Here is a 27,414-nt window from a genome sequence, read left to right as displayed (position 1 = left end):
GGGCCCGGTGTCGAAAAATCTTGAGACCTAGGGGGGATACATTTTAGGGTCATATAATGACATTTGAAATCATATATGACCATTATATGATGTCAAAAATGGCCGTGGTAGGCTTGATTCACGAAATTGGTAAAATTTTCGAACGGGTAAATTGACCGTTTTAAGACAAATTGGGTTGTTCCACCCACTCAATTGGACTCCCGAAGGATATTAGGGACCATGGTAAAACTCTCGGCAATTTTTATTTCCGGACGAAAAAAGGTTAAAAACTTCTAAAATAGAAAGCTATTATCCACGATTTTTAAGGAATTTTTGATGTTACGGGCCCGGTGGTGAAAAGTCTCGAGACTCTCGGGGATACATCTAAGGGGTCATATAATGACGTTTGGAATCATATATGACCATTATATGTTGTCAAAAATGGCCGTAGTAGGCTTGAGTTCACGAAATCGGTATAATTTTCGAACGGGTAAATTGACCGTTTTAAGACTAATTGGATTGTTCCACCCACCCAATTGGATTCCTGGAGGATAGTAGGGACCATGGTAAACATCTCGGCGATTTTTATTTCCGAGAGAAAAAAGGTCAAAAAATTCGAAAATTGAAGGCTATTATCCACGCTTTTTGAGGAATTTTTAATGTTACGGGGCCGGTGTCGAAAAGTCTTGAGACCCTGGGGGATACATCTTAGGGTCATATAATGACGTTTGAAATTATATATGACCATTATATGTTGTAAAAAATGTCCGTGATAGGCTTGACTTCACGAAATTGGTACAAGTTTCGAATGGGTAAATTGACCGTTTAAAGGCAAATTGGATGGTTCCACCAACGTAATTGGAATCTCGGAGGTTATTAGGGACCATGGTAAATATCTCGTTAATTTTTATTTCCAGGAAAAAAAAGGTCAAAAAATTCTAAAATTGAAGGCTAATTATCCACGATTTTTGAGGAATTTTTGATGTTACGGGGCCCGGTGGCGAAAAGTTTTGAGACGCTGGTGGATACATCTTAGGGTCATATAATGACGTTTGGAATCATATTTGACCATTATATGTTGTCAAAAATGGCCGTAAAAGGCTTGAGTTCACGAAATCAGTAAAATTTTCGAACGGGTAAATTGACCGTTTTAAGACAAATTGGGTTGTTCCACCCACCCAATTGGACTCCCGGAGGGTAATAGGGACCATGGTAAACATCTCGGTAATTTTTATTTCCGAGAGAAAAATGATCAAAAAATTCTAAAATTGAAGGCTATACACGATTTTTGAGAAATTTTTTATGGTACAGGGCCCGGTGTCGAAAATTCTTGAGACCTTGGGGGATACATCTTAGGGTCATATAATGACGTTTGAAATCATATTTGACCATTATATGTTGTCAAAAATGGCCGTAAAAGGCTTGAGTTCACGAAATCAGTAAAATTTTCGAACGGGTAACTTGACCGTTTTAAGACAAATTGGGTTGTTCCACCCACCCAATTGGACTCCCGGAGGGCATTAGGGACCATGGTAAAAATCTCAACAATTTTTATTTCTGGACGAAAAAAGGTTAAAAAATTCTAAAATAGAAGGCTATTATCCACGATTTTTAAGGAAATTTTGATGTTACGGGCCCGGTGGTGAAAAGTCTTGAGACTCTGGGGGATACATCTAAGGGGTCATATAATGACGTTTAGAATCATATATGACCATGATATTGTAACACCCCAATAATTCTCTCTTAAAAACCTGTGAGAAACCTGTAAATAACCTGAACAAATCCAAGAGAATTACTGGTGTGCTACCGCCACGTGTTCAAACGTTAAGGCTATCTCAGAAGTTAGCAGCGGAAAACCAAAACAGTTTTAAATAAACCTCAAAGCAAAGTATTTAAATCAAAATAAGTATTACAAGTTGGAACCTTTAAGGCCCTTATTCAAAACCCAAAAGTAATAGTAAGTAATTAAAATTCAGTGTTAAGACAAACTTAAACCAAGAGAAATAGTGTCAAATAAAATCGAGTTAAATAAAATCAAACTTGCAAGGAACGCGAAAATAAGCAACCAACTCTCTACTCAAGATCCCACAACCCTGATGAATGCTGCATGTGAGAGAACCTGTGGTTATTCTGCTCCCCAATATTACAAGTGTAAAAATTGGATCGTCACAGGGTCATTTGAAGGCGAAGGCCATGACCAAAGAAGGACACACACACACAAAAGCACGCAATCAGCTAAGCTGAGTACATACAAGCTGCAAAGCAAAATAAGGAAGTACTTAACATGCTACTAATAATCAATCATACGCATCATTAAATCACAAACTCAACACACGACTCGATTATTTAATTTATTAAGACTCCACTAGCTAATAGTAGCGAACTCATTTCAATTTATTCATTGGATTTAGCAATAGACAAGGTTGTCCAACCCATGTCCCATTTGGAACATCAATAAAGAAAACCCCATGCCTCCTTTCGGAAACATCAATAAACATCCAACGACCACGGGCGCGACTCCGTGACCGTAGTTAGTATGAGATCTCACCTAACTCCTAGTTTTGAAAAAGTATTTGAAATAAGAGACTCGTAGATCAGACGGCCTCGAGAAAAGTACACGGCTAATACCCCATGTACCCCAACCCCTGATTGTCATTACTCCAGAAGTGCACCAATTCAGAGTTTTATTGCTCATCCATCTTGCACTTTACGTGATTTACATGTTTAGACTTGGTGATGACTCACATGCATAACAATTCAATCAATCCAATATCAATTAAATCAAGTAAAACAACTTTTCACTTTCAATTCTTGATTTATTAGTGGCAAGCAATATTTATTATTTATTCTTTTACTACCTCGGTGTATAAACACCTTGAGTGCATAAGGCACCCCAAACTCTTGACCTTGTCTTATAAGACATGAACCATTCCTTTACTCATCCTATTTCATTAAATCATGAATAAGTAATAATTAAATCATTTCACCAATCACATACCTTTGCCTCTAAGCACACCTTGCATAATTAGTACATAACCAAAAATTGCAATAAGAAATAGTGCACATCAAATGAAATTCACAATGTATAACTAAACAATTTCACCCAGTCATCCCTAGACATGATGCTAAGTTCTCGATCCATCCTTAAACATGCACCTAAAAGCAAGGTTTTGTAACTTGTACGTACCTTGAGTAAACAATTCGATTGGCCACTTTAAAGACTAGAAATCACCTTCTACAAAGTCCTCTCCTAAACCAAATAATAAAGAATAAATCAATACCAAAGCAATTAAAATTACAGCAATACTAAAGTATTTAAAAACCTCTCAAACCATTAAAATAAAGTCCTTAAATTAATCCAATTAGCCAAAACTAATAGTACAACATCCCAGCTACAAGTTTAGGTGTTAAAATCATGAAAATATAGTGTTTAATAATAAATTACAGCAACTTTAAAGTGGTTAAATAAATCTGAAAATTTGGTTTAAGCATATAAAATAACCCCATAAGCATAATTATTTGAAAAAGCCATCATATAGCAATTTAGTGTGTTAAAAACCCAAAAATACATCAATTCAACGCAATTAGAGGCTTCAAAATAGAAGATACAAAATCTGAAAATTTATTAATAATCAAAATAATTGAACTTCAACATAATTTACATATAATATAATTAGATAATTTAATTAGTACGTTTTAAACCCTAAAACCATGAAAAATCAACGTTTAAACCCTAAATTTATAATTAAACCAAATCTGAAAATTCATTAAATAAATTAAACATGATGAAACTCATAAATTTATAAACTTTAATAACCCAAGTATAAAATCAAACCATGATAATAATAATTCATGAACAAAATTTCAATAAAGATTAAAACTTTAATTAAAAAGTAATAAGAACAAGAGAAGGAGAAATAAGGGAAGAAGAAAGGGAGGAGGAAGCAAACTGCAGGGGGGGTGGCAGCAGGTGGTCGGCGGCAGGGTGGTGGACGGCGGCAGGGTAGTGGCGGCGGCAGGGCAGCAGGGCAGCGGGTTTTTTTTTTTTTTTTTTCTTCTTCTCTTCGTGAAAGCAGTAGGAGGAAGGAGAGTGAAAGTTTGTTTGTTTTTTTTTTTTTTTTACGTGAGAAGTGAGGGAGGAGGGGTATAAGGGTTTTTATTTTGGGCTTTTTAATTTCCTAATTAAATTAGGAGTGGTATTCCTAAATAGACTAGGATTATTTGTAAATCAATAATAAAAAAAACACTACTCTATTTAAAAACCTCCATAAAATAATTTATTTAATAAAATTACCATAAATATAATTACAAGAATAACATATAATTAAATTGTAATTAAATTAAAATGTGGGGGATTACAGATATGTTGTCAAAAATGGCCGTAGTAGGCTTGAGTTCACGTAATCGGTACAAATTTCGAACGGGTAAATTGACCGTTTTAAGATTAATTGGATTGTTCCACCCACCCAATTGGACTCTTGGAGGATAGTAGGGACCATGGTATACATCTCGGCGATTTTTATTTCCGAGAGAAAAAAGGCTAAAGAATTCTAAAATTGAAGGCTATTATCCACGATTTTTAAGGAATTTTTTATGTTTAGGGGCCCGGTGGCGAAAAGTCTTGAGACCGGTGGGGATACATCTTAGGGTCATACAATGACGTTTGAAATCATATATGACCATTATATAATTTCAAAAATGTCCGTGGTAGGCTTGAGTTCACGAAATCGGTACAAGTTTCGAACGGGTAAATTGATCGTTTTAAGACAAATTGGATGGTTCCATCCAACTAATAGGACTCCTGAAGGGTATTAGGGACCATGGTAAACATGTCGATAATTTTTATTTTCAGGGGAATAAAGGTCAAAAAATTCCAAGATTGAAGTCTATTATCTACGCTTTTTGAGGAATGCTGTTACGAGGCCCGGTGGCGAAAAGTCTTGAGACCTTTGGGGATACATCTTAGGGTCATATAACGACGTTTGGAATCATATATGACCATTATATAATGTCAAAAATGTACGTGGTAGGCTTGAGTTCACGAAACCAGTACAAGTTTCGAATGGTTGAAATTGACCGTTTTAAGACAAATTGGATTGCCTCCGAGAGTCCAATTGGGTGGGTTGAACAATCCAATTTGTCTTAAAACGGTCAATTTACCCATTTGAAACTTAAATGATGACTATGGCTTGTAATATTCTTGCTATTCCGGTTTCTTCTGTTGCTTTTGAGTCCGCTTTTAGCACGGGAGGACGTGTTCTAGATTCCTTTCGCACTTCTTTGAGCACAAAAATGGTAGAAGCTCTTGTTTGTGGCCAAGATTGGATGCGTAGCTCTAGTGTCCCTATTACTATAGAGGAAAGCTTTCTTGAGTTGGAAAGTATGGAAGAAGAAGTTGATTTAATATACTTTATATATAACTTTATTTTACTACTTTGTTATACATAATATATTTGATATGTAATTATTTTTTTGCATTATTCGGTTTTGTAGGAATTAAAGACTTGGTTTTGGAGCAACCAACGATTATTATTGATGAGACAATTGAAGTTTCGGATCTCACGAGTGAATGAAACACGACCTCCAATCCCATTTTAATTTGCATTGTGGCTTTGTTATATTATTGTACTTTGTAATTTGTATGTTTTTAATTATGTAATTAAAGACTTCCCCTAAACTTTAGCTTTTACTAGTACTTTAATATGTTAATACATGTAGTTTAATATGTTAAAACAGGTTATAAACAGCAGGTTTTTACTAAAATGTAGCAGGTACTCAAGGGCTACATTTTACAGAATAGTATTTCTAGAAATGCCTGAACAGATTTTACAGGATTTCTAGCAGAACATGTTTTTTTTTTTTTTTTTTTTAAATATATAGTCAATCACTATAAATCTGGAAATCTGGAATTTTTACACAAAAAATGCAGCAGGTTTTTTTATTAAAATAAATCAAATTACAACAGGTATTAATACATAAAATTAAGTAAAAATTATTAAAAAAAAAAACCAAATAGAGATCCGGGTACCCATGTCCCGACCCGAATAATCCGGGTACCCGGGGACATGGGACAACTTATCAAGTACCTGAAACTCCGGGTACTCGGGTGTTCGGGTACCCGAAAACCCGGGTACTCGGATTAGGGACCATGATAAATATCTCGGCAATTTTTATTTTCGGGCGAAAAAAGGTGAAAAAATTCTAAAATTGAAGGCTATATTATCCTTGATTTTTGAGGAATTTTTGATGTTACGGGGCCGGTGTCAAAAACTCCTGAGACCCTGGGGAATATATCTTAGGGTCATATAATAATGTTTGGAATCACATATGACTATTATATGTTGTCAAAAATGTCCGTGATAGTTTTGAGTTCACGAAATCGGTACAAGTTTCGAATGCGTAAATTGACAATTTTATGACAAATTGGATTGTTCCACCCACCCAATTGGAATCCCGGAGGGTATTAGGGACCATGGTAAATGTAACACCCCAATAATTCTCTCTTTAAACCTCTGAGGACCCTGAACAATATTCAAGAGAATTACTGGCGTGCTACCGCCACGTGTTCAAACGTTAAGGCTTTATCAGAAAATAGCAGCGGAAAAACTAAATCAGTTATAAATAAGTTTCAAAACCAACGAATGAAACCAAATTAAGTCATACAACTTGGAACCATTAAGGCCCTTATTCAAAACCCAATAAAAGTAGTAAGTGATTAAATTCAGTGTTCAAATAAATTCAAACCCAAAAGAAATAGTGTCGAATAAAATCGAATTAAAATAAATTCAAACTTGCAAAAGAAATAAAATGAAACAACCAACTCTCTACTCAAGATCCCACAACCCTGATGAATGCTGCATGTGTAAGAACCTGTGGTAATTCTGCTCCCCAATATTACAAGTGTAAAAATTGGATCGTCACAGGGTCATTGAAAGGCGAAGGCCATGACCAAAGAAAGACACACAAAGCACGCAATCAGCAAAGCTGAGTACATACAAGCTGCAAAATAAATTAAGAATTCCATAACATACTACTAATAATCAATCATCATGCATCATTAAATTATAGACTCAACACACGACTCAACTATTTATATTACTAAGACTCCATTAATTAATAATAGGTAAATCATTATTTTTATTCATTGGATTACGCAATAGACAAGGTTGTCCAACCCATGCTCCATTTGGAACATCAATAAAAGAAAACCCCATGCCTCCTTTCGGAAACATCAATAAACATCCAACGACCACGGGCGCGACTCCGTGACCGTAGTTAGTATGAGATCTCACCTAACTCCTAGTTTTGAAAAATATTTGAAATAAGAGACTCGTAGATCAGACGGCCTCGAGAAAAGTACACGGCTAATACCCCATGTACCCCAACCCCTGATTGTCATTACTCCAGAAGTGCACCAATCCAGAGTTTTATTGCTCATCCATCTTGCACTTTACGTGATTTACAGGTTTAGACTTGGTGATGACTCATATGCATAACAATACAATCAATCCAATATCAATTCAATCAAGTAAAGCAACTTTTCAATTTCAATTCTTGATTTATTAGTGGCAAGCAACATTTATTATTTATTCCTTTACTACCTCGGTGTATAAACACCTTGAGTGCATAAGGCACCCCAAACTCTTAACCTTGTCTTATAAGACATGAACCATTCCTTTACTCATCCTATTTCATTAAATCATGAATGAGTAATAATTAAGTCATTTCACCAATCACATACCTTTGCCTCTAAGCGCACCTTGCATAATTAGAACATAACCAATAATTACAATAAGGAATAGTGCACGTCAAAGGAAATTCACAATGTATAACCAAACAATTTAACCCAGTCATCCCTAGACATGATACTAAGTTCTCGATCCGTCCTTAAACATGCACCTAAAAGCAAGGTTTTGTAACTTGTACGTACCTTGAGCAAACGAATTGGTATGCCACTTTACTAACTAGAAATCACCTTCAATAAACTCCTCTCCTAAGCCAAATAATAACATCTCAATCAATACCCAATCAATTAAATTTACAGCAATACTAACTTACTTTAAAACCTTCAAAATCCAAATCAAACAACACTTTAAAACCTTCCCTTTTGTTAAAATTAAAGGCTTATATATAGTTCTTTAAATTTTTCTTCATAAAAACCTTAAAATACACTCTTATACATGAAATTACAGCAAGTTCAAAGTCTAATAAAAATCTGAAAATTATATAAAAACCCCTAAAATCTCTCTTTTTAATGGGTGATTAAACCCTCTTTATAAAACATCAAAAGTAGTACTTAGAAACTATTTCCAACACTTGAAACTTCAATAAAAACATATATTTATGCTTAATTAACTTTAAACATAATTAATTTTATTAATCAAACTCAAGGATAATATTTTAAGTATGTAAAAACTTCGTTAAAACCAAAAACTGCCCGAAAATCATATTTAGAGGCTGAATTTGGCCTCGAGAGGGTGGTGCTCACTACCAAAGGTAGTGAGTCTTTCTTAAAACGTGGTTTCCACATGGAAAACACTACTTTTTTGTCAAAATCGGATGAGTTTAGAACCTGGTCGGGATTAAAACGGGATTAATATTAACGAACGGAAATCTAAAAATTAAAACACGAATCTATGTGTTCAAAATAATCTGGAATTAAGTTAAACTAATCAGTAGTTATAATCACCAAAATTTCAAAACATCATTACTATAAAAGCCCTAAATCAATTGTTCATAAAAACCCTAAAATCATGATTTTCAATAAATTGAAACCCTAGGTTTATAATTCATAAAATATGAAATTTATAACATAAATATAATCTGAAATTTATAATCTTTATACCATTAAAATATAATTTGATACTAAAAATATAATCTTTATACTAAAATCAAAACCCAAAACAATTAAATTAACATTAAGCAAAATAATGAAACAAAGGAGGATGAAAATAAGACTAACCTTTTTGTGTGGGAAATTTTTGGAGATTCATGGGATATTTATAGGAGAGAATTATTGTAGGGTAAAAAGAAAGATTGGGCCTCATAAAAATAATGGGTCGATTAAGTAAACAAATGGGTTAGGCTTGTATGATTGGACATAAATTGTAGAATAAAGGTGCATAAAATAATTTGTTCAAATAATTTTCGACCCAGATTAATAATTTGAAACTTTTGAAATTAAATTATGAAAAATAACAAATAAATATTATAAATAAAATAAATTTTCATTTATAAAATATTTAAAAATACGGGGGATTACAATCTACCCCTCTTAAAAGAAGTTTCGCCCTCGAAACTTAACCCAAAAGCCATAAATTTTCCAAAACCATTCAAACTTTTGTGTTTTATACTGCTGTAAATTGATTGATTCTCAACATGCACACTCAACAAACTGAACTTTATGCTTAATAGACTCATACTTGGCCAAAGTTTACATACTTTAATTGCATGTAAATACAACAATAGTGCATATTAATAAGCAAAATAATGCAAACTCAAGCAATAAATAGCATAATTGAGGTAAAAAGCGCGAAATTACATCGCATTCTACCCCTCTTAAAGAAAAGAGTTACGCCCCCGTAACTCACCACAATAATATCATTAGGCATTTCTTTTTCATTTCTTCTTTCTGCAATAATTTATCCATAACTTGTTATTCTATAATTTCCTCAAATTTGAATAGCTCAAATCATAGGCACTCAATAATCTCTTTAGCTCTCCTTAGCTAACAACCAAAGGCTATTAAGAGCTGTAAAAATCTTACAGGTGACACTATATTTCAAATGAATCTCCAATGTAAACAATATATACGCAATCTCAAGATCATGGTAGGGTAATTGGTCTCATAAGATTTGTCTTGGCAAGAAGCATTATCATTTTTTTCCATTTTGTTGCAACACACATCCATTAAGTAAAAACTTCAAGGCCACCACTCCTATTAGGCAAGACTAAAACAAGTGCAACGATTAAATGTTCTTTAAGAGTTAAAAGGCTTGTTTACACTTCTCATCTCATTCAAACTAACTCTCTTTCATCAATGTATATACAACAATCCTCAAAAGTCCTTTACAGCCCTCTTTAAACATCTAATCCCAATAAACAACTTATATCGGTCACATTGTTAGGTGTAGACCACTTACTCACCACTTGAATTTTTTTGTCCCAAAATGAAACTTACTTTCATTAATAAAAATTCACACTTCGAAAACTGAGCATATTACAAGTCGTCCCTAAAATGTCACAGAATCCTCAAATGTCTATTATAATTCTCCTCACTCTTCAAGTATAGCAAGATATCATTAATAAAGCCATATATATATATCGAATTACTGTACTCATGGAAATACTCGATTCATTAAATCCATAATGATTGTTAATACATTATTAACCCAAAAGGCCTGATTTATATTTCCATGTTTATAAATCCATGGGCTCCTCAAAATTTTTTTTTTTCTCTCCAGCTTGGTTTTCAAATTCTCCTAACGAAAGTCAATTGTCTCACGAATCGTATCCCTATTCTCTTTCCACCAAAGTTATGCTCCTCAAATTCTCATGGCAATTCAAAACAACAAAAACTCATCTTTCACTACCTAGTTCTACAAAAAAGCAGGGTCTCCACTCTCCTTAAAGTATGCGGCTTGACCAAAGCAAAATTCATACACTCTTCTCGCGTAGTTTATCATCACCAAATATATATATTCATCAATTCTCCAAGTATATTCCTAATTTGATCATAAGGTTTCTCAAATAAACACTCATTGGTTGCAAAAATTGAAGGAGATATTAAATAATAAAAATATAGATCTTACCAATAACCTAAAGCACCAAATAAATAATAAATAACATCATTAAATAAGCATAACCAAATAGTCACATGCTTCATATAATGATCATCCATACATACACATTACATTGCACAAATCATCACAAATTAATCTATATTGTATTCTTTAATCCTTACACATGATTCTAGGTGATCACAACACCCAAATTTGCATGATTATATAAAACATATACAATTAAATATAACTTGCATAAAAACTACATTCAAAATAAATGGCACCAAGAATTAAATTATAATGCACATAGAAAGAAATCATCTGTCCTATATGCCCTTCTTAAGACTACCCAAATCTCACACATAAAATAAAATAAATAATACTAAGGATCAAAGAATAAAATAAGTACGCAGATTCAACTAATTTAAAAAATAATTAATAACATAGTAATTTATAAAAATACATATATTTTATTTAAACTGCCGAATTATTTTAATTAAAATAAAATAATTTTTTTGAAATTAAAGTTTAACCTTAAATCACGTCATAAAATCCAGAATCATAAGATTTAAAACATTAGGCGCCCAAAAACTTTTAAAGTAACTTTAGTGGTAATTAAATCGAACCAAAGCTAGAGCAGAATTACCACAGGTTCTTACACATGCAGCATTCATCAGGGTTGTGGGATCTTGAGTAGAGAGTTGGTTGTTTCATTTTATTTCTTTTGCAAGTTTGAATTTATTTTAATTCGATTTTATTCGACACTATTTCTTTTGGGTTTGAATTTATTTGAACACTGAATTTAATCACTTACTACTTTTATTGGGTTTTGAATAAGGGCCTTAATGGTTCCAAGTTGTATGACTTAATTTGGTTTCATTCGTTGGTTTTGAAACTTATTTATAACTGATTTAGTTTTTCCGCTGCTATTTTCTGATAAAGCCTTAACGTTTGAACACGTGGCGGTAGCACGCCAGTAATTCTCTTGAATATTGTTCAGGGTCCTCAGAGGTTTAAAGAGAGAATTATTGGGGTGTTACAGTAAATTTCTTGGCAATTTTTATTTTTGACGAAATATGGTCAAAATTTTCTAAAATCGAAGGGTATTATCCACGATTTTTGAGGAATTTTTTATGTTACGGGGCCCGGTGACGAAAAGTCTTGAGACGCCGGGGGATACATCTAAAGGTCATATAATGACTTTTGGAATCATATTTGACCATTATATATTGTCAAAAATGGCCGTAATAGGCTTGAGTTCACTAAATCAGTACAAGTTTCGAACGGGTAAATTAACCATTTTAAGACAAATTGGGTTGTTCCACCCACCCAATTGCACTCCCGGAGGGTATAAGGGACCATGGTAAACATCTCGGCAATTTTATTTCTGAGAGAAAAAAGGTCAAAAAATTCTAAAATTGAAGGCTATTATCCACGATTTTTGAGAAATTTTTTATGGTACGGGGCCCGGTGGTGAAAAGTCTTGAGACCCTGGGGAATACATCTTAGGGTCATATAATGACTGTTGAAATCATATATGACCATTATATAATGTCAAAAATGTCCGTGGTAGGCTTGAGTTCACGAAATCAGTACAAGTTTTGAACAGGTAAATTGATCGTTTTAAGACAAATTGGATGGTTCCACCCAACCAATGAGACTACCGGAGACTATTAGGAACCATGGTAAACATGTCGACAATTTTTATTTTCAGGGGAAAAAGGAAAAAAATTTCCAAAATTGAAAGTTATTATCCACGCTTTTTGAGGAATTTTTGCTATTACGGGGCCCGGTGGCGAAAATTCTTGAGACCCTAGGGGATACATCTTAGGGTCATATAATGACGTTTGGAATCCTATATGACCATTATATGATGTCAAAAATGTCCATGGTAGGTTTGAGTTCACGAAATTAATACAAGTTTCGAACGGGTAATTGACTGTTTTAAGATAAATTGGATGGATGCACCCAACTAATAGTTTTCCGGGATACTATTAGGGACCATGGTAAACATGTCGAGAATTTTTATTTTCAGGGGAAAAAAGTCAAAAATTTCCAAAATTGAAGGCTAATATCCACGTTTTTTGAGGAATTTTTGATGGTACGGGGTCTGGTGGCGAAAAGTCTTGAGACTGTGGGGGATATATCTTAGGGTCATATAATGACGTTTGGAATCATATATGACCATTTTATGTTTTCAAATATGGTCGTAGTTGGCTTGAGTTCTTGAAATCAGTACAAGTTACGAACGGGTAAATTGACCGTTTTAAGACAAATTGGATTATTCTACCCACCCAATTGGACTACCGGAGGGTATAAGGGACCATAGTAAATATCTCGGCAATTTTTATTTTAGGGCGAAAAAAGGTTAAAAAATTCTAAATTAGAAGGCTATTATCCAAGGAGCACGGTTTTTGAGGAATTTTTGATGTTACGGGCCCGGTGGCGAAAAGTCTTGAGACTATGGGGGATACATTTAAGGGGTCATATAATGACGTTTGGAATCATATATGACTATTATATGTTGTCAAAAATGGCCGTAGTAGGCTTGAGTTCAAGAAAACGGTACAATTTTCGAACGGGTAAATTGACCGTTTTAAGACAAATTGGATTGTTCCAGTCACCCAATTGGACTCGCGGAGGATATTAGGGACCATGGTAAATATCTCGGCAATTTTTAGTTCCGAGAGAAAAAAAGGGTCAAAAAATTCTAAAATTGAAGGCTATTATCCACGATTTTTAAGGAATTTTTGATGTTACGGAGCCCGGTGGCGAAAAGTCTTGAGACCCTGGGGGATACATCTTAGGGTCATATAATGACGTTTGAAATCATATATGACCATTATATAATGTCAAAAATGTCCGTGGTAGGATTGAGTTCACGAAATCGGTACATGTTTCGAACGGGTAAATTGATCGTTTTAAGACAAATTGGATTGTTCCACCCAACCAAACGGACTCCCGGAGACTATTAGGGACCATGGTAAACATGTCGACAATTTTTAGTTTCAGGGGAAAAAGGTTAAAAAATTCCATGATTGAAGGCTATTATCCACGATTTTTTAGGAATTTTTTATGTTACGGGGCTCGGTGGCGAAAAGTCTTGAGACCCTGTGGGATACATCTTAGGGTTATATAATCACTTTTGGAATCAAATATGACCATTATACGTTGTCAAAAATGTCCGTAGTAGGCTTGAGTTCACAAAAAAACGGACAATTTTCAAACGGGTAAATTGACCGTTTTAAGACAAATTGGATGGTTCCACCCACCCAATTAGACTCCCTGAGGGTATTAGGGACTATGGTAAACATCTCGGCAATTTTTATTTCCGGGCGAAAAAAGTCAAAAAATTTCAAAATTAAAGGCTATAGTCTATGCTTTTTGAGGAATTTATGATGTTACGAGGCCCGATGGCGAAAAGTTTTGAGAACTTAATGGATACATTTTAGGGTCATATAATGACGTTTGGAATCATATATACCATTATATGTTGTCAAATGTCCGTGGTAGAATTGAGTTTACGAAATCGGTACAAGTTTCAAACGGGTAAATTGACCGTTTTAAGGCAAATTGGATGGTTCCATTCCAACCAATTGGACTCGCGGAGGATATTAGGGACCATGGTAAACATCTCGGCAATTTTTATTTCTTGCGAAAAAAGGTCTAAAAATTCCATAATTCAAGGCTATTATCCACGCTTTTTGAGGAATTTATGGTGTTGCAGGGCCCGGTGGCGATAAGTCTATATCCTAGGGGATACATCTTAGGGTCATATTATGACGTTTGGAATCATATATGATTATTACAGGTTGTCAAAAATATCTGTGGTAGGCTTGAGTTTATGAAATGGGTACAAGTTTCGAATGGGTATATTGACAGTTTTAAGGTAAATTGGATGGTTCCAGCCACCCATTTGGACTACCAGAGGTATTAGGGACCATGGTAAACATCTCGGCAGTTTTTATTTCCGTGCGAAATAAGGTCAAAAATTTTCAAAATTAAAGGTTATTATCCATGAGTTTTGAGGAATTTTTGATGTTATGGGAGCCGGTGGCGAAAAGTCTAGAGATCCTTGGGATAGTTCATTCTCCAACTTCAATCACCTCATTCTGTTTGTCTTTCATGGTGCTCATGTGAAGTCGTGAGGAAAAGCGGTATCCTTAAAACCCTAATCAACAGAAAAAACTGTCAACGACAGAAAAACCAGAAATTTCATCTAATATTCTCAGCTTTCGTGATCCTAACTTATAGAGAGATTAGAAAGGGAAGATAATAACAATTTGTCATAGCTTTGCTGAAGCCATCAAACTCCTGAACAGGTAAAAATGTCATCTTTTATGTGTTAATAGCATCTCAACTCCATTGATTCGACTCTAGGATTTCAATTAAGATTTCGTTTTTGAATTTTGATTGAATTTATTGATTCAAGTTATCAACCACATTGGTAAATTGAGAGGGAGAGAAAATGCGTAGATTATCATTGTATATCTGCAAGAACAGTCATCCTTCTCTGTTATTACCCTCTGAATACTATGCTGGATTAACATTTGTTGCCAATTACTCCAACACTTCTTCCCCTTCTAATAAATTCCCAGTTCGTCAAAATCAATTACCCCAACTCAATCCTGAATTTATGAACCCGAAAAATGGGTTTGGATTGGTTCATTTGGATAGTGATTCACAAAACAGTATTGCCCATGATCGTAAATTTGATGAATTTGAGGCTGATGTTGAAAAAATTTATCGAATTTTGAGGAAGTTCCACTCTAGGGTTCCAAAATTGGAGCTTGCTTTACAAGAATCTGGTATAATTATGCGTCTCGGGCTAACGGAACGGGTATTAAACCGATGTGGGGATGCGGGGAATTTAGCTTATCAGTTTTTCATATGGGCATCGAAGCAGCCTGGTTACAGGCATAGTTATGATGTCTATAAGGCCATGGTTAGGACTTTAGCCAAAATGAGGCAGTTCGGAACGGTTTGGGCAATAATAGAGGAAATGAGGAGGGAGAGTCCGCGGTTGATTACCCCAGATGTGTTTGTTGTGTTGATGAGAAGGTTTGCTTCTGCAAGGATGGTTAAGAAGGCAGTTGATGTGTTAGATGAGATGCCTAAATACGGGTGTGAGCCTGACGAGTATGTCTTTGGGTGTTTGCTGGATGCGTTGGCTAAGAATGGTAGTGTCAAGGAGGCAGCCTCACTTTTTGAGGATATGAGGATGAGGTTTACGCCAAGCCTCAAGCATTTTACTTCCTTGCTGTATGGATGGTGTAAAGAAGGGAAACTGTTGGAAGCAAAGCATGTCTTGGTCCAAATGAGGGAGGCCGGGTTTGAACCAGATATAGTAGTCTACAATAATTTGCTTAACGGCTATGCAGTGGCTGGGAAGATGGCTGATGCTTATGATCTTTTGAAAGAAATGAGGAGGAAGGGTTGTGAGCCAAATGCAGCATCTTACACAGTATTGATCCAGGCGCTTTGTTCCATGGAGAAAACCGAGGAAGCAATGCTAGTCTTTTATGACATGGAGAAAAGTGATTGTGATGCTGATATCATAACCTATAATGCCTTGATTAGTGGATTATGCAAGTGCAGAAAAATTGATAAAGCCTATGAGCTTCTAGATACTATGCTTCGGCGAGGCCACACCCCTGATCAAACTACTTATCTGCATATACTTTTGGCTCATGAGAAAAAGGAGCAGTTTGAAGAGTGTAAGGAGCTTGTGGATGAGATGAAAAAAATTGGTTGCTTTCCAGATACTAAAATATACAATACCTTGATCCGTTTGGCATACAAGTTGGGGGAGGTAAAAGAAGGTATTGAACTTTGGAATGAGATGGAGGCAAGTAGACTTAGTCCTGGGATAGATAGCTTCACTATAATGATTCATGGTCTTGTTGAGCAGGATTGTCTAGTCGAAGCTTGTGACTATTTCAAGGAAATGATTAACAGAGGGCTTTTATCTGCTCCCCAGTATGGTACTTTTAAGGACCTACTGAACTCCCTTTTACGAGCTGAAAAGCTTGAATTAGCTAAAGATGTGTGGGAATGTATCATTGTAAAAGGATGTGAGTTGAATGTCTATGCATGGACAATCTGGATCCATGCACTCTTCTCAAAGGGGCATGTGAAAGAGGCATGTTCTTATTGCTTGGAAATGATGGATGCAGATGTGATGCCAGAGCCCAGCACTTTTGCAAAATTAATGAAGGGCCTGAAAAAACTGTATAACAGACAAATTGCTGCAGAAATAACAGAAAAGGTGAGGAAGATGGCAGCTGATAGACAGATTACCTTCAAAATGTACAAAAGAAGGGGAGAGAGGGATTTGAAGGAGAAAGATAAAGCAAAAACTGATGGAAGAAAGAGGATGGCTCGTCGACGTCAGTGGGGCCAAGGTCGTAGTAAAGTTGACATTGTTATTTGATGAATGGTGCGTGAGCTTTAAAAGCTAAACTTAGATGGAGTTCTGTTTGTAAATTGGAAACATGAGCCCCATATCAGGTACATTTTCTTGCCAACCACAACTCATTAACTTCTGTTATGCCTTGTTTACTTTTTCAATCATAGTTAGTTTCACCTTTATGTAATTTCCAGAACCTTTAAAGAAGATGCCTTCTATTCTGTCAATTTTGTAACCCAACGTTTTTCTACTTTTGTTGTCATAATGTAAGTCATTTATGTCTTTCAAAATATTTCTCAGATAGGAAAGCTGATATCTGTACCTCCTTAGACTGTTAGTCAATCTCTGGATTGCATACTGATTGACTTGGTTCTGTGTGAAGCTTAGTTCTACCAACTACTTATCCCAAGACAGTTAGAGTATTAGGCCCATATGCTCTTGATTGTGCATATATTCTACATTTCTATGGATAATTGGACATAATACTCAAGGGAACTGCATTCTGTACTAGTTGTGCCTAGAGGCTAGATCAGTCTTTTGAGGGAGCAGGATGTTCTATAGGACTATATTAGAGTAAAGCAACGTGAATAAGGAAAGTGGGAGGACAGGAAGTCAAGGAATTTTTATTTTGAATATAAATAGGTTTTTTCCAACAGACATGCGACTTACTGTATTAGAAATAATTTTTGGTTTTCTTGGTTTTATTTGCTGCGCAATATTGGAGATTTGACATTGCTTGGCTTGAGCAATGGGAGGGACTTCTCAGAGTGCTTTACCTGTATAGGAGGTTCTCTATATTGCAGATCCTTATGGCTGTATCACCTGTATGCATGTTTGGAGTTCTGAATAAGTCTACTCCTGTTGAGGGAATAAACTGCACTTCTTGTTAATTGCCATAATCTGAATCAGAGCTGATTTTGAGGGTTGTGCTGATCTAGATAACATAGGTAAGCAAAGGTCTCAAAGTTGAACCATGTTTCTATTTCTTCCATGGCCACAGCAGCACAACCTTATTTTATGCTGATCCCTTGTAAATGTGATGCTTGATTTGGTTTTTATGCCCATAATCCCATTCCTAGTGTTCTGGTAACTTATGCTTTTGTGTGTGTGAACTCTGTGAAGTGGCTTCAATAGGCATCGTATCCCTACTCATTCAGTCATGCCTTTTATGCATCAACCTGAATGCTGTTAATCTCACACAGGTTCTCATTGTGGTTATGCTGTTATGGGTCATTCCTGTTGAGCTTAGCATTTGTGTAATACAGAAATTATCAACAATTAACCCTCCTTTTTACACCAAAATAACAGGAATGTAAATATTGTTTGCAAGAGCAAAGTACAGTTATTTAAAAGAAATACAGAAATCATACTAGTTTGAAATATCAGTATCAATACTTCCAGAATATTATATTACAGCATGATTTTCTTTTTTATTGTCACCACAAAAAAAAAAAAAAAAATAAAAAAAAAAAATTCTGGTTAAAGAATAAACTTCGCAACTAAAGCAGCTATGTTAGCACCTGATCCTGATTCCTGTGTTATAAATTCTCTTGTCTGTAATCAGTCTCATCATATATTTCCTCCTGCACATACAACAGAACCAGGAATATAGAAGGTTTAGAATCTTGGCATATATTGAATAGTTATATGCTTTTATAATGTGACTCACCTGTAGCAGTTCTTCTATGACATCTTCCATTGTGATTATGCCGATAGCTTCTCCATCTCCTGAGAGCTCAGAAAGTTGTTTCTCTTTGATGTCCAAAATTTCAGATTCCACATTTTTTGACCACTTTTTTCCTTTAGAAGTTTCTCTATGAAATTCATGAGTAGTCTTAGGCAAGCTCTTCAACTTCTTCAGTGACCTCTTGCTTCTCAATTGCTTTTCTTGGGGTAGTTGTTTTCCATCCTTCTCCACTTTCACCTCTCTCAAAGGTTCTATAAATTTATCATAATTGAGGAAGGAAATAAATTGGATGGAAGTTAAGAACTTAAGACATTAGCTTTTAGAGCATAAATGTACATTGCATACCTTCCTGTGGATGTTTGCTGGCTGACAGCTCTGAGTCACTATTTCTAACAACAACAGCCATATGACTATGGCCTTTTTGGAATTCATTGAGTATGTCATACAAAGGCATGTTTTCTGAAACCCTGGGATAGAAAGCTAAATTATGAGATAAAAACTTAGCACCTCTTTTCTAAGAATTTGTATTATGGCATGCATGCTGCATGCCACATTCTAGCCTTATATTTTATCTGTGTAAAAAGCTATTGTACCTTGGGATTTTGCGAAATGTGACATTCTTTACCGGCACCTTGTCTTCTGGGTTAATACTCAGCAAATTCTTCACCTGCATTGGCAAGAAGCCATTGGAGTAAGAGGGCAAGACATAAACTGCACCTGCCTGAATTTTTTGTATTTATCCTTATGAAAGCAATATGCATTGACAAGAAGCTGTCACTGACAGCTTCATTACTACAACTTCATGGTATCTCAAATTCTCAACATGTTTCAAGTTTACTAAAGATCATCACAATCAATTCTGCATAGAAGTGAAACTGGATTTGTCAATTTTACAACTTCAAAGATAAAAGTGAAAAAGTACCAGGACAAGGCCTATGATATTTGTTGGATTCTCATAATAAACTGGAACCCTGCTATGTCCTTTATCCAATATCATATTCATCAAATTCCTGTCATATTACAAAGAAAATATGAGATTTTACTGCTTGGACCCCGACATATTCATTTCCATCAGATTCAAACTTCCAAAGAGATCTTGTGATAATAAAGTTCACCTGTCAAGATTAGAATTAATATCGATGGCAAAAGTGTTTTCTATAGGAGTCATAGCATCTCTTGCAGTTTTTTCTGTGAGTCCAAGTGCTCCACCTATGATAGTAGTCTCATCATGGGTAAGTTCTCCTCCTTTTCCTGCCTGTTCAGCTCATATGTATAGAATATGGATTATCAGCTTATGTTTCGTTGTCTTGTTTACCAGGTTTCTGTTCATTAAGGAATAAATTGTAAGGTGCAGCCTACCTCATTTCCATGCAAGTCAACTAGAGTTTTCAATTCAGCTCGCCGAAACATTGCTTTGTGTCTCTTCCCCAACAAAAGGTCCAATAGCTGGTAAAGGAGAGAAAATGAGGAAAGGACGTATGTAGATTCTGAAATATACCTGTTATTTGGAAGGGAAAATAAGGAGAGAAATGGAGAGCATATTGAGTTAGTTCTATCACCTTGCTTATCGGATATGCAACAGGGAAACAAATCCAGACAAGAACTCGAACAAGAGGGGCAACAGCAGCACCAATTGCCAAGCCATACCGCGAGCAAACAGCTTGTGGGATGATCTGTAGTGCAACATAATATTAGTTTAAATCTGATTCTGGTTTCCAATCTTGGTTAAGAGTACTAGTTATAGGCTTATAGAGATCCCACCTCACCAAACAATAGTATCAGTGTCACTGAAAGAAGAATAGCACCCCAGGCTGCAACCAAACTGTCAAGAAATATAGGAAGGGCCTACAACAATGTCATTTTTATCAGTTTTACTTTTTTGCATACATACCAAAATACTGATCTTATTCAACACTCTTTCTTTATGGTAAATTACCTCCATGGCTGCTGCATTGCAAATTAAGAGGGTGCAGAGCAACAAGTGCTGTCTCTGGACAACAGGTAATATCTTTGCTGCATACAAAAAAAACTTACTACTGTTAAATGAATGAATTGTACTGGTTTCAAAAAAAAAAAAAAAAAAAAAAAAAAAAAAAAAAAAAAAAAAAAAAGAATTTTGCTGCAACTGTTCATTAAACTATAACATAAACTATATCTGGTTGAAGAGAACAGGGCTTTACTATTCTTTTAATTAACAATTTTAAAGACGAAGCAAAGAAACAAGGTGTGGAAATTACCAGCATTTTTACGATCAGAGGGAGATCCAGCTTTAGCTATCACTTCAAGGTCTACAAGACTGAGGGACATGAGTCCCAGGGTGAGTCCAGACATCAACCCAGCAAACACTACCAGTATGAAGCATATCGCGATTCGTATGAAGAATTGTGAACTGCAACACGAATACTGCACTGCCATTCAACTTCACTGCCTCGCTTTTATTCCTTTCTTTCTCGTATTGATTATGAGCTCTCAGGTTTTTCTGATCAAATGAAAGTGAAAGAAAGAGAGTTCAATGATTTTAACAGTCTTGATTGAGATAATGTTTCAAGATTTTTTCAAATACTGGAAACGTCTGGAACCGGAAGCTGACAACTTTTTGCCTGTATTCTCTTGGTTGCTTATATTGAAAGAAAGGACAATTTTTTAAGGCCCGCCAAAAGTGTAAATCAAGAGTTAAGCTGGAATAAAAGTAGGTTTGATTTGATGAACAGAATCAGCAGAAATCTTTTGAAATGAGGAAGATTTGGTGCTGTTCCTGATTCCCTGCTTTGTTGTGTACAAGCATATATCCACAACTCACCATCTTCTATTTTGGGCTATGTCAGCATGTCACCTGTAAATTCTAGCATGTCTGATAGTATTGTTTAATGCTATATTTATCTTTTTGTCAATGTGTCAAGGAATTCTTGATCTACTTATCTCTACACAAATAAAAACCCGAAACATCAGTTGAGAGTAAAATTGCGAACTTTACCTTATTTTGCACAATTTAACACAATAGACATAGTATTGGGTCATGCCGCTAATGGGCAGCATGGCCCAAAGTAGGTCACCTCCTTTCTTAATTACGAGTAAATGAGTAATACGAAGAAGTTAGATCATGCCAGCTTATGTGTTATGACTTATAAGTCGCCTGTCTTGCCATTTTGATCTGTACTAAACACGGTCCAACAATGACCAAGGAGACTTGAGCCACCAACGGGCTTTAGTCGGACCATGCCTCGAGTGTGATACAGCCCACTGGAACCATCTATTGCCAGATTCGCCAATGTTAAACCTTTTTTTTTTGAAAGCATGTTAAACCTCCTCAACATCTACGACTACAAGTCTCATTCAGTGATCTAATTTTCACAGCAACATTCATCAAGAAACAAGAAAACAAGCATGATAAACAAGAATCAATTAGCAATCAAAGGAATTTCCCTTCTACAATCACAACTCAGGCGGCTTTCTCAACTTCAATCCCGTCATTTCTTCTCTCAATTTTCTCTCTCCTCACCACCTTCTTCTTCCCCTGCAATCCCTTCTTCAAACCCATCTCTCAAAACCCCATTTTGCCCCTTCTCTCACACACCCTCTTTGTGTAGAAACTCAAATGAGGAAGACCCAAATCGAGGTTCTGAAGGTACTCCGAAGCTTTTGGTGGTTCAGCCACGTGTCCGACCAAATGCCAATTTACAGGCCAAGCTTAACGAAGCTCTTAACCTGGCTAATTCGTTGGATGAGCAAAGAGATGGTTACTTTTCTACTGATTTGAGTCTGAAACAATCGCCCCCGCATGTTGTTGTTCAGAACCCACTTTCTAGTTCCGGCAAGGGCCGCTCAGGTTGCTTCTTAGTCTTTTGATCTAATTTCGCAAAATTCCCTTCTAATTTAGTATTTTGTTAAATGTAACCATAAGGGGTTACGTAGGAATTTATGACAAAATCACGTGTCGTCATATCTTATTTCTTATCTTTAGTGTAGGCAGTTGGGTTTTAAATGGGGGTGGGGTAATCCAAAGTAGAACACTGGGTTGATATGTGTTAAGCAATGTACTTCGTAGTAAATTGGTAAAAATGTCATGTACTCATATGTACGTTTGCGGCATTTTCTTGTATGTGCTTTTGATTTACTCTCTTGATCCTGAAATAAAGTCACACAATGCTGTTTTGGGATAATTAGAAAAAGTTGTCACCTTTACTAAAATCGTAATGGCTTATGGTTTTTCCTTGAGCTGTTGGAATAGTATGAGAATTATTGATTTGAGAAGGTTTAGTTTGATGATGAACATAGACAGTGATTGTGAAATAATGCCTGATATATTTGAGTTTGACATAAATTGGTGAGTTGAGGGATGGGGTGAATAATATTGTGATGGTTTTGATTTGGTGTATCTGTGTATATGTTGAAGATAAGAGTGTGTAGATCATTTTGATAATGCACTTAATACATGTGCAGATACATTCTTTGGACCGGGGACAGTGGAAAACGTTAAATGCCATATACATGCCATTGAATCAGAGGCAAGGAACTTATAATCTTATTTGATGTCTGTACAAGTGTCAAGTGATACTATATCACTTACATATTATGGATTAGCTGTGTTCTGATCCATTATCATTATGTTCACGTAGCAAGGTGAAATGGATGCTGTATTTGTCAATGCAATACTGTCTGCAATTCAGCAGAGAAATCTGGAAGTAAGTTGCTTAACTTGTACTTTGTATTTTTTCAATGAACCAAGTAAAATATTGCAAGGGAAAATTTTAATTGTTGTAGTATATTGAGTACTTATGAGTGAGCATTCATTCTGTTGTAGAGGGCTTGGGAGAAACCTGTGTTAGATCGTGTGGGCCTTATTATTGAGATTTTTAATGCTCATGCATACACTAAGGAAGCAAAACTTCAGGTATAGTAGTTATTGTTTTCATTTATTCGTTTTCTGTGGTTTCCCTGATTAAATCAGAAGTTAATAAGTTATTACCTTGCATTTATCAAGATATGACTTTGTTTTGGAACTAGCCAATTTTCTTCTGATCTTTTTAGACTTTCAGGCTGAGTTAGCAGCTATAATGTATAAGAAGAGTCGGCTTGTTCGAGTACGGGCTTCTGATGGACGTTACACTTTTGGAACAAAAGGAGAAGCTGAAGTTGTGAGTGCTCGAGGGTAAGTCCCCTACCCTCTTTATACAGAATTGTCTATGTATACTCTGGAAGTTTAATTGAAGCTTAGAATTTGTTGGGCTGGTGGCTAAGAAAGTTGATTTCTGTAATTTTGCCATTGTTAAAAGTAAGCTAAGTTGCTTTCTAGTTTTCACGAAACTTGATGTCTAATGCCAGATCTTAATACTAAACAGCAGGAGAATGACAAACTTGTGAAGGACACAATGACAATTTTGATCTGTTTTATTAAGTTAGTTATACTTGATCAGGATTTAGATTGTTCTTGGTTATTGCATCCTAATTCCCAAAGTCGAGTGGGCTGCGTATGGATTTCTGATTTATAGTCTCTATGGGCCTATGGGGTAGGTGTCCTTGAAAAATGAGATTAATAACTGATCGAGTAGTACATGATGATTTTGGGCCCTTCTAAACAATGTTGTTTCATTTGTCTGTTTCATTGTGTCCTTGTTATCTTCTGACATGAGCCAGTAACCGATTTTACCTGGGCCATCCTGGCAATGAAATCATGAAAACTGTTCTGCTGCAGTGGGGACCCTTCACATGTTATTGAGGTCTATGTCTCAGCTGTTTCTCATTTTAGCTTATAACCTTTTGAGCTTGATTTTATTCATTGGTCTCAATGGTCTGTAATTGAAAGCATTTCTAATTTGCATTATTTCCCATTACAGGAGAGGAAGTGGTGGTCGTGGTTTTATAAGTGGTGCTGGGGAAACCGAGCTTGAGCTTCAACGTCGAAGGTTTACTTCTTAAATCAGATTTTACTAAAACTTTATGAACTTGGTGATTACTTTTCTTGTCATGTGAAGGGTTGTATTTGTTAATGAAGGATGCAGTGCATATTGCTATGTGTTAATAATAAATCATATCGAGCATCATACCTGTCTAGTTGTTTCTTAGTCTTTCTACATATAAACCCTGATTTGTGTGGATCATGGTTGAATCTTACAAATTGTGTGATCAATGCTAGACTGCTAGTCCTGAAAGCAGTGTACAGGCTAAATCACACACTTTGGAGGAGCTCTAGCTTTTTTGCATGGAAGTGTACCTAGGACTTTCTCATCGCACTATATACTTCTCCATGAGCAACTCTGTTACATTACCTCATGCTTGGACGACATGTTTATATTAGTATGTGCGGATAAGCTTCTACTGAAATTGCAGTGAACTTAATTTTGGACTTACAATGGCAGAATCTCAGAAAGAAGGAAGCGCCTGCTGGCTGAAATTGAAGAAGTTCGTAAAACACGTGCTGTGCAGCGTGCTGGTCGAAGAAAGCAAGGTGTTTTAGATGCTCCAGGGCTTGCCACTGTTGCTGTAGTTGGGTACACTAATGCTGTCAGTGATCAACACCTCCTACACTAAAGTTTTCCCTTGCCTTTCTTTTGCATCTCAGAGATGAATTATTTATCTTATGTTTTTGATTGGATAATTCTTCAACTACAGGGGAAGTCTACTTTAGTTAGTGCGCTCTCAGATAGTGATCTGTATAGCGATGATAGGTAAATTCATTATCATAATTCAAAAGTGCTTCTTTTACATATGGTGTAAAATTATATCACCATGTTGGTTCAATGTGTGCAGATTGTTTGCGACAGTTGACCCAAGAGTCAGAGGTGTTGCTCTTCCTTCTGGGTAATTAACTGCATAGGGAGTCCCCAACATTCATTTCCTGTGGCTGGTTTTGGAGTATGGTGAAGTAATATGGCATCAAATTAGACCTAACCTTATGAGATTATTTATTTTCAGGAGGAAGGTCTTGCTTAGTGATACAGTGGGATTTATCTCAGATTTGCCGGTTCAAGTGAGTTGACAGGACATGTAGCTTATACTTGTCCTTATTTAGAATATGTGGTATATTAAAATTCTAATGTGCATAATTTGCAGCTAATTGAAGCATTTCATGCTACCTTGGAAGAAGTTGCTGAAGCAGATCTACTTGTGGTAATTGTCTTGTATATCTAGATTTTGCATTGTCAATGCTATTTTCATTAATGATCTGGGAACCAACAAGGTAGCTCTATCTTGTAGTTTAGACCACGAGGTAGTAAACTAGAAATCCTACCAGTTACAGTGTTTGGGGATGGGGTTTTCCCTTGCCCACGCCCCCTTCCCTTCAGCATGGCCTGCAAATCTGGGCTGAGTTCCATAGGGATCTGGCATAATAGGATTTTCTATATCTTCCCCAAAAATTGCATAAATGATTTATAACTGAATGTGCTTCGCTCAATGATCATGAAACTTTTTGGTGATTGATTATGCACATGATGGACAGCATGTTTTGGATTCCAGTGCATTGAATCTTGAGGAGCAACGAGAAGCTGTATTAGATGTCTTGCGACAAATAGGTGTTTCAGGGAAAAAGATTGAAGACATGATTGAGGTTTGGAACAAGGTACATCGATATCTTAAATCTTTCCAATTCTTTATTTTTTCTCATTCTCCATTGATATTATATGATGAATTAAATTTTTAAAAATAATTTCTCAGATTGATGTTGAAAGAGATACAGACACTGGGGTTGGAAATTTCAACGATGACAATGACTACAGGTTCGTACAGGATGAAGATGAAATAAATGATGAACAACTGCAGGAAGAAAAAGAGGAGAACCAACAAAATGACGACTCAAGTGAATGGCTTGGATCAAGGAATGGCAATGAAGATGAGGGAGATCAACTTAGCTCTTCTAAGATTTTGACTGGAGTAATTGATCAGAAAATAGAATCCTTAAATGAAGCAAGCATGAAGGAAGATGGCCCAGACACTCATTCCGAAAGTAAACACATTCCACATGTCAAAACTTCTGCAGTAACAGGGGTAGGATTGCAAGAGCTGCTTGAGCTCATTGACGATAAGCTGGTGCAGATAGACAAGGAGCAACGTTCTTCACAGAGAGTACTGGAGAAGAGTGAATTTGACCGTAAGTGGCGGCCTATTCAAGCTGAGAAGGTGGGTATTGCCGTGGAATAATAACGTGCTTTTTTTCCCTTCATAATAGGCACAACTCGTACAACCATACAAATAATGTGCATGTTGGTTATACTCCATACTAGTTAATAGTAACTAACTGTCAAAGAGGTTACCAAAAAATGTCGGTCTTTTATTTTCATGTAGAATTTTGTATCTTACAAGTAGCCCAACTATTGTTAGTTCTCTTGTTACGATTTTCTATCACATAAATAATGTAGTTGGATGTTGAACTGCTTTTGTTGATTTGGAATACTTGATTAGGAAGAGTCAGTGTTGTATACTACGTATATAGAATTAGAAAGTATAGATTCCTATCATTAAGTTGGTTTTTGAGCACTATCTGGAGAGTTAGGGCATGGAGGGTTAGAGTGATGGTAAGTTAATTTAGCTATGTAAAAAGTGTCAATTTGGTGGCATTTCAC

The 27,414-nt window shown here is 35.8% G+C and overlaps 3 protein-coding genes across 4 annotated transcripts; 2 read left to right on the top strand and 1 right to left on the bottom strand.

Moving 5' to 3' along the window:
* Nucleotides 1–14,881: 14,881 nt before the first annotated feature.
* Nucleotides 14,882–20,763, top strand: LOC145601863 (putative pentatricopeptide repeat-containing protein At5g65820). The gene is made up of 2 exons (XM_081657946.1): nucleotides 14,882–17,270; nucleotides 20,175–20,763. Exon 1 carries the CDS (start codon nucleotides 15,229–15,231, stop codon nucleotides 17,191–17,193), a length of 1,965 nt encoding a protein of 654 aa, XP_081514072.1. The 5' UTR covers nucleotides 14,882–15,228; the 3' UTR covers nucleotides 17,194–17,270; nucleotides 20,175–20,763.
* Nucleotides 17,900–21,303, bottom strand: LOC145601864 (DUF21 domain-containing protein At2g14520-like). Of its 2 annotated transcripts, XM_081657948.1 has the most exons (11): nucleotides 21,094–21,303; nucleotides 20,793–20,869; nucleotides 20,618–20,701; nucleotides 20,416–20,529; nucleotides 20,216–20,302; nucleotides 19,972–20,111; nucleotides 19,779–19,866; nucleotides 19,450–19,523; nucleotides 19,202–19,323; nucleotides 18,839–19,107; nucleotides 17,900–18,752 (listed from the first exon to the last, which is right to left on the bottom strand). In XM_081657948.1, the coding sequence occupies exons 1-11, from the start codon at nucleotides 21,269–21,271 to the stop codon at nucleotides 18,708–18,710; spliced, it is 1,278 nt and encodes a 425-aa protein (XP_081514074.1). In that variant the 5' UTR covers nucleotides 21,272–21,303; the 3' UTR covers nucleotides 17,900–18,707. The 2 variants fall into 2 exon arrangements, with proteins under 2 accessions (XP_081514074.1, XP_081514073.1); XM_081657947.1 differs by having other exon boundaries at nucleotides 17,900–19,107.
* Nucleotides 21,304–22,184: 881 nt separating this feature from the next.
* Nucleotides 22,185–27,225, top strand: LOC145601666 (GTP-binding protein At3g49725, chloroplastic-like). The gene is made up of 13 exons (XM_081657717.1): nucleotides 22,185–22,682; nucleotides 23,297–23,361; nucleotides 23,473–23,538; nucleotides 23,658–23,747; nucleotides 23,893–24,005; nucleotides 24,691–24,759; nucleotides 25,213–25,357; nucleotides 25,466–25,521; nucleotides 25,604–25,654; nucleotides 25,769–25,823; nucleotides 25,907–25,963; nucleotides 26,295–26,414; nucleotides 26,510–27,225. The coding sequence occupies exons 1-13, from the start codon at nucleotides 22,241–22,243 to the stop codon at nucleotides 26,990–26,992; spliced, it is 1,812 nt and encodes a 603-aa protein (XP_081513843.1). The 5' UTR covers nucleotides 22,185–22,240; the 3' UTR covers nucleotides 26,993–27,225.
* Nucleotides 27,226–27,414: the final 189 nt, after the last annotated feature.

Source organism: Chenopodium album, chromosome 21 (genome assembly GCF_948465745.1).
Source record: "Chenopodium album chromosome 21, dcCheAlbu1.1, whole genome shotgun sequence".
NCBI classification, from domain to species: domain Eukaryota; kingdom Viridiplantae; phylum Streptophyta; class Magnoliopsida; order Caryophyllales; family Amaranthaceae; genus Chenopodium; species Chenopodium album.
This window is presented reverse-complemented; position numbering and strand designations above follow the sequence as displayed.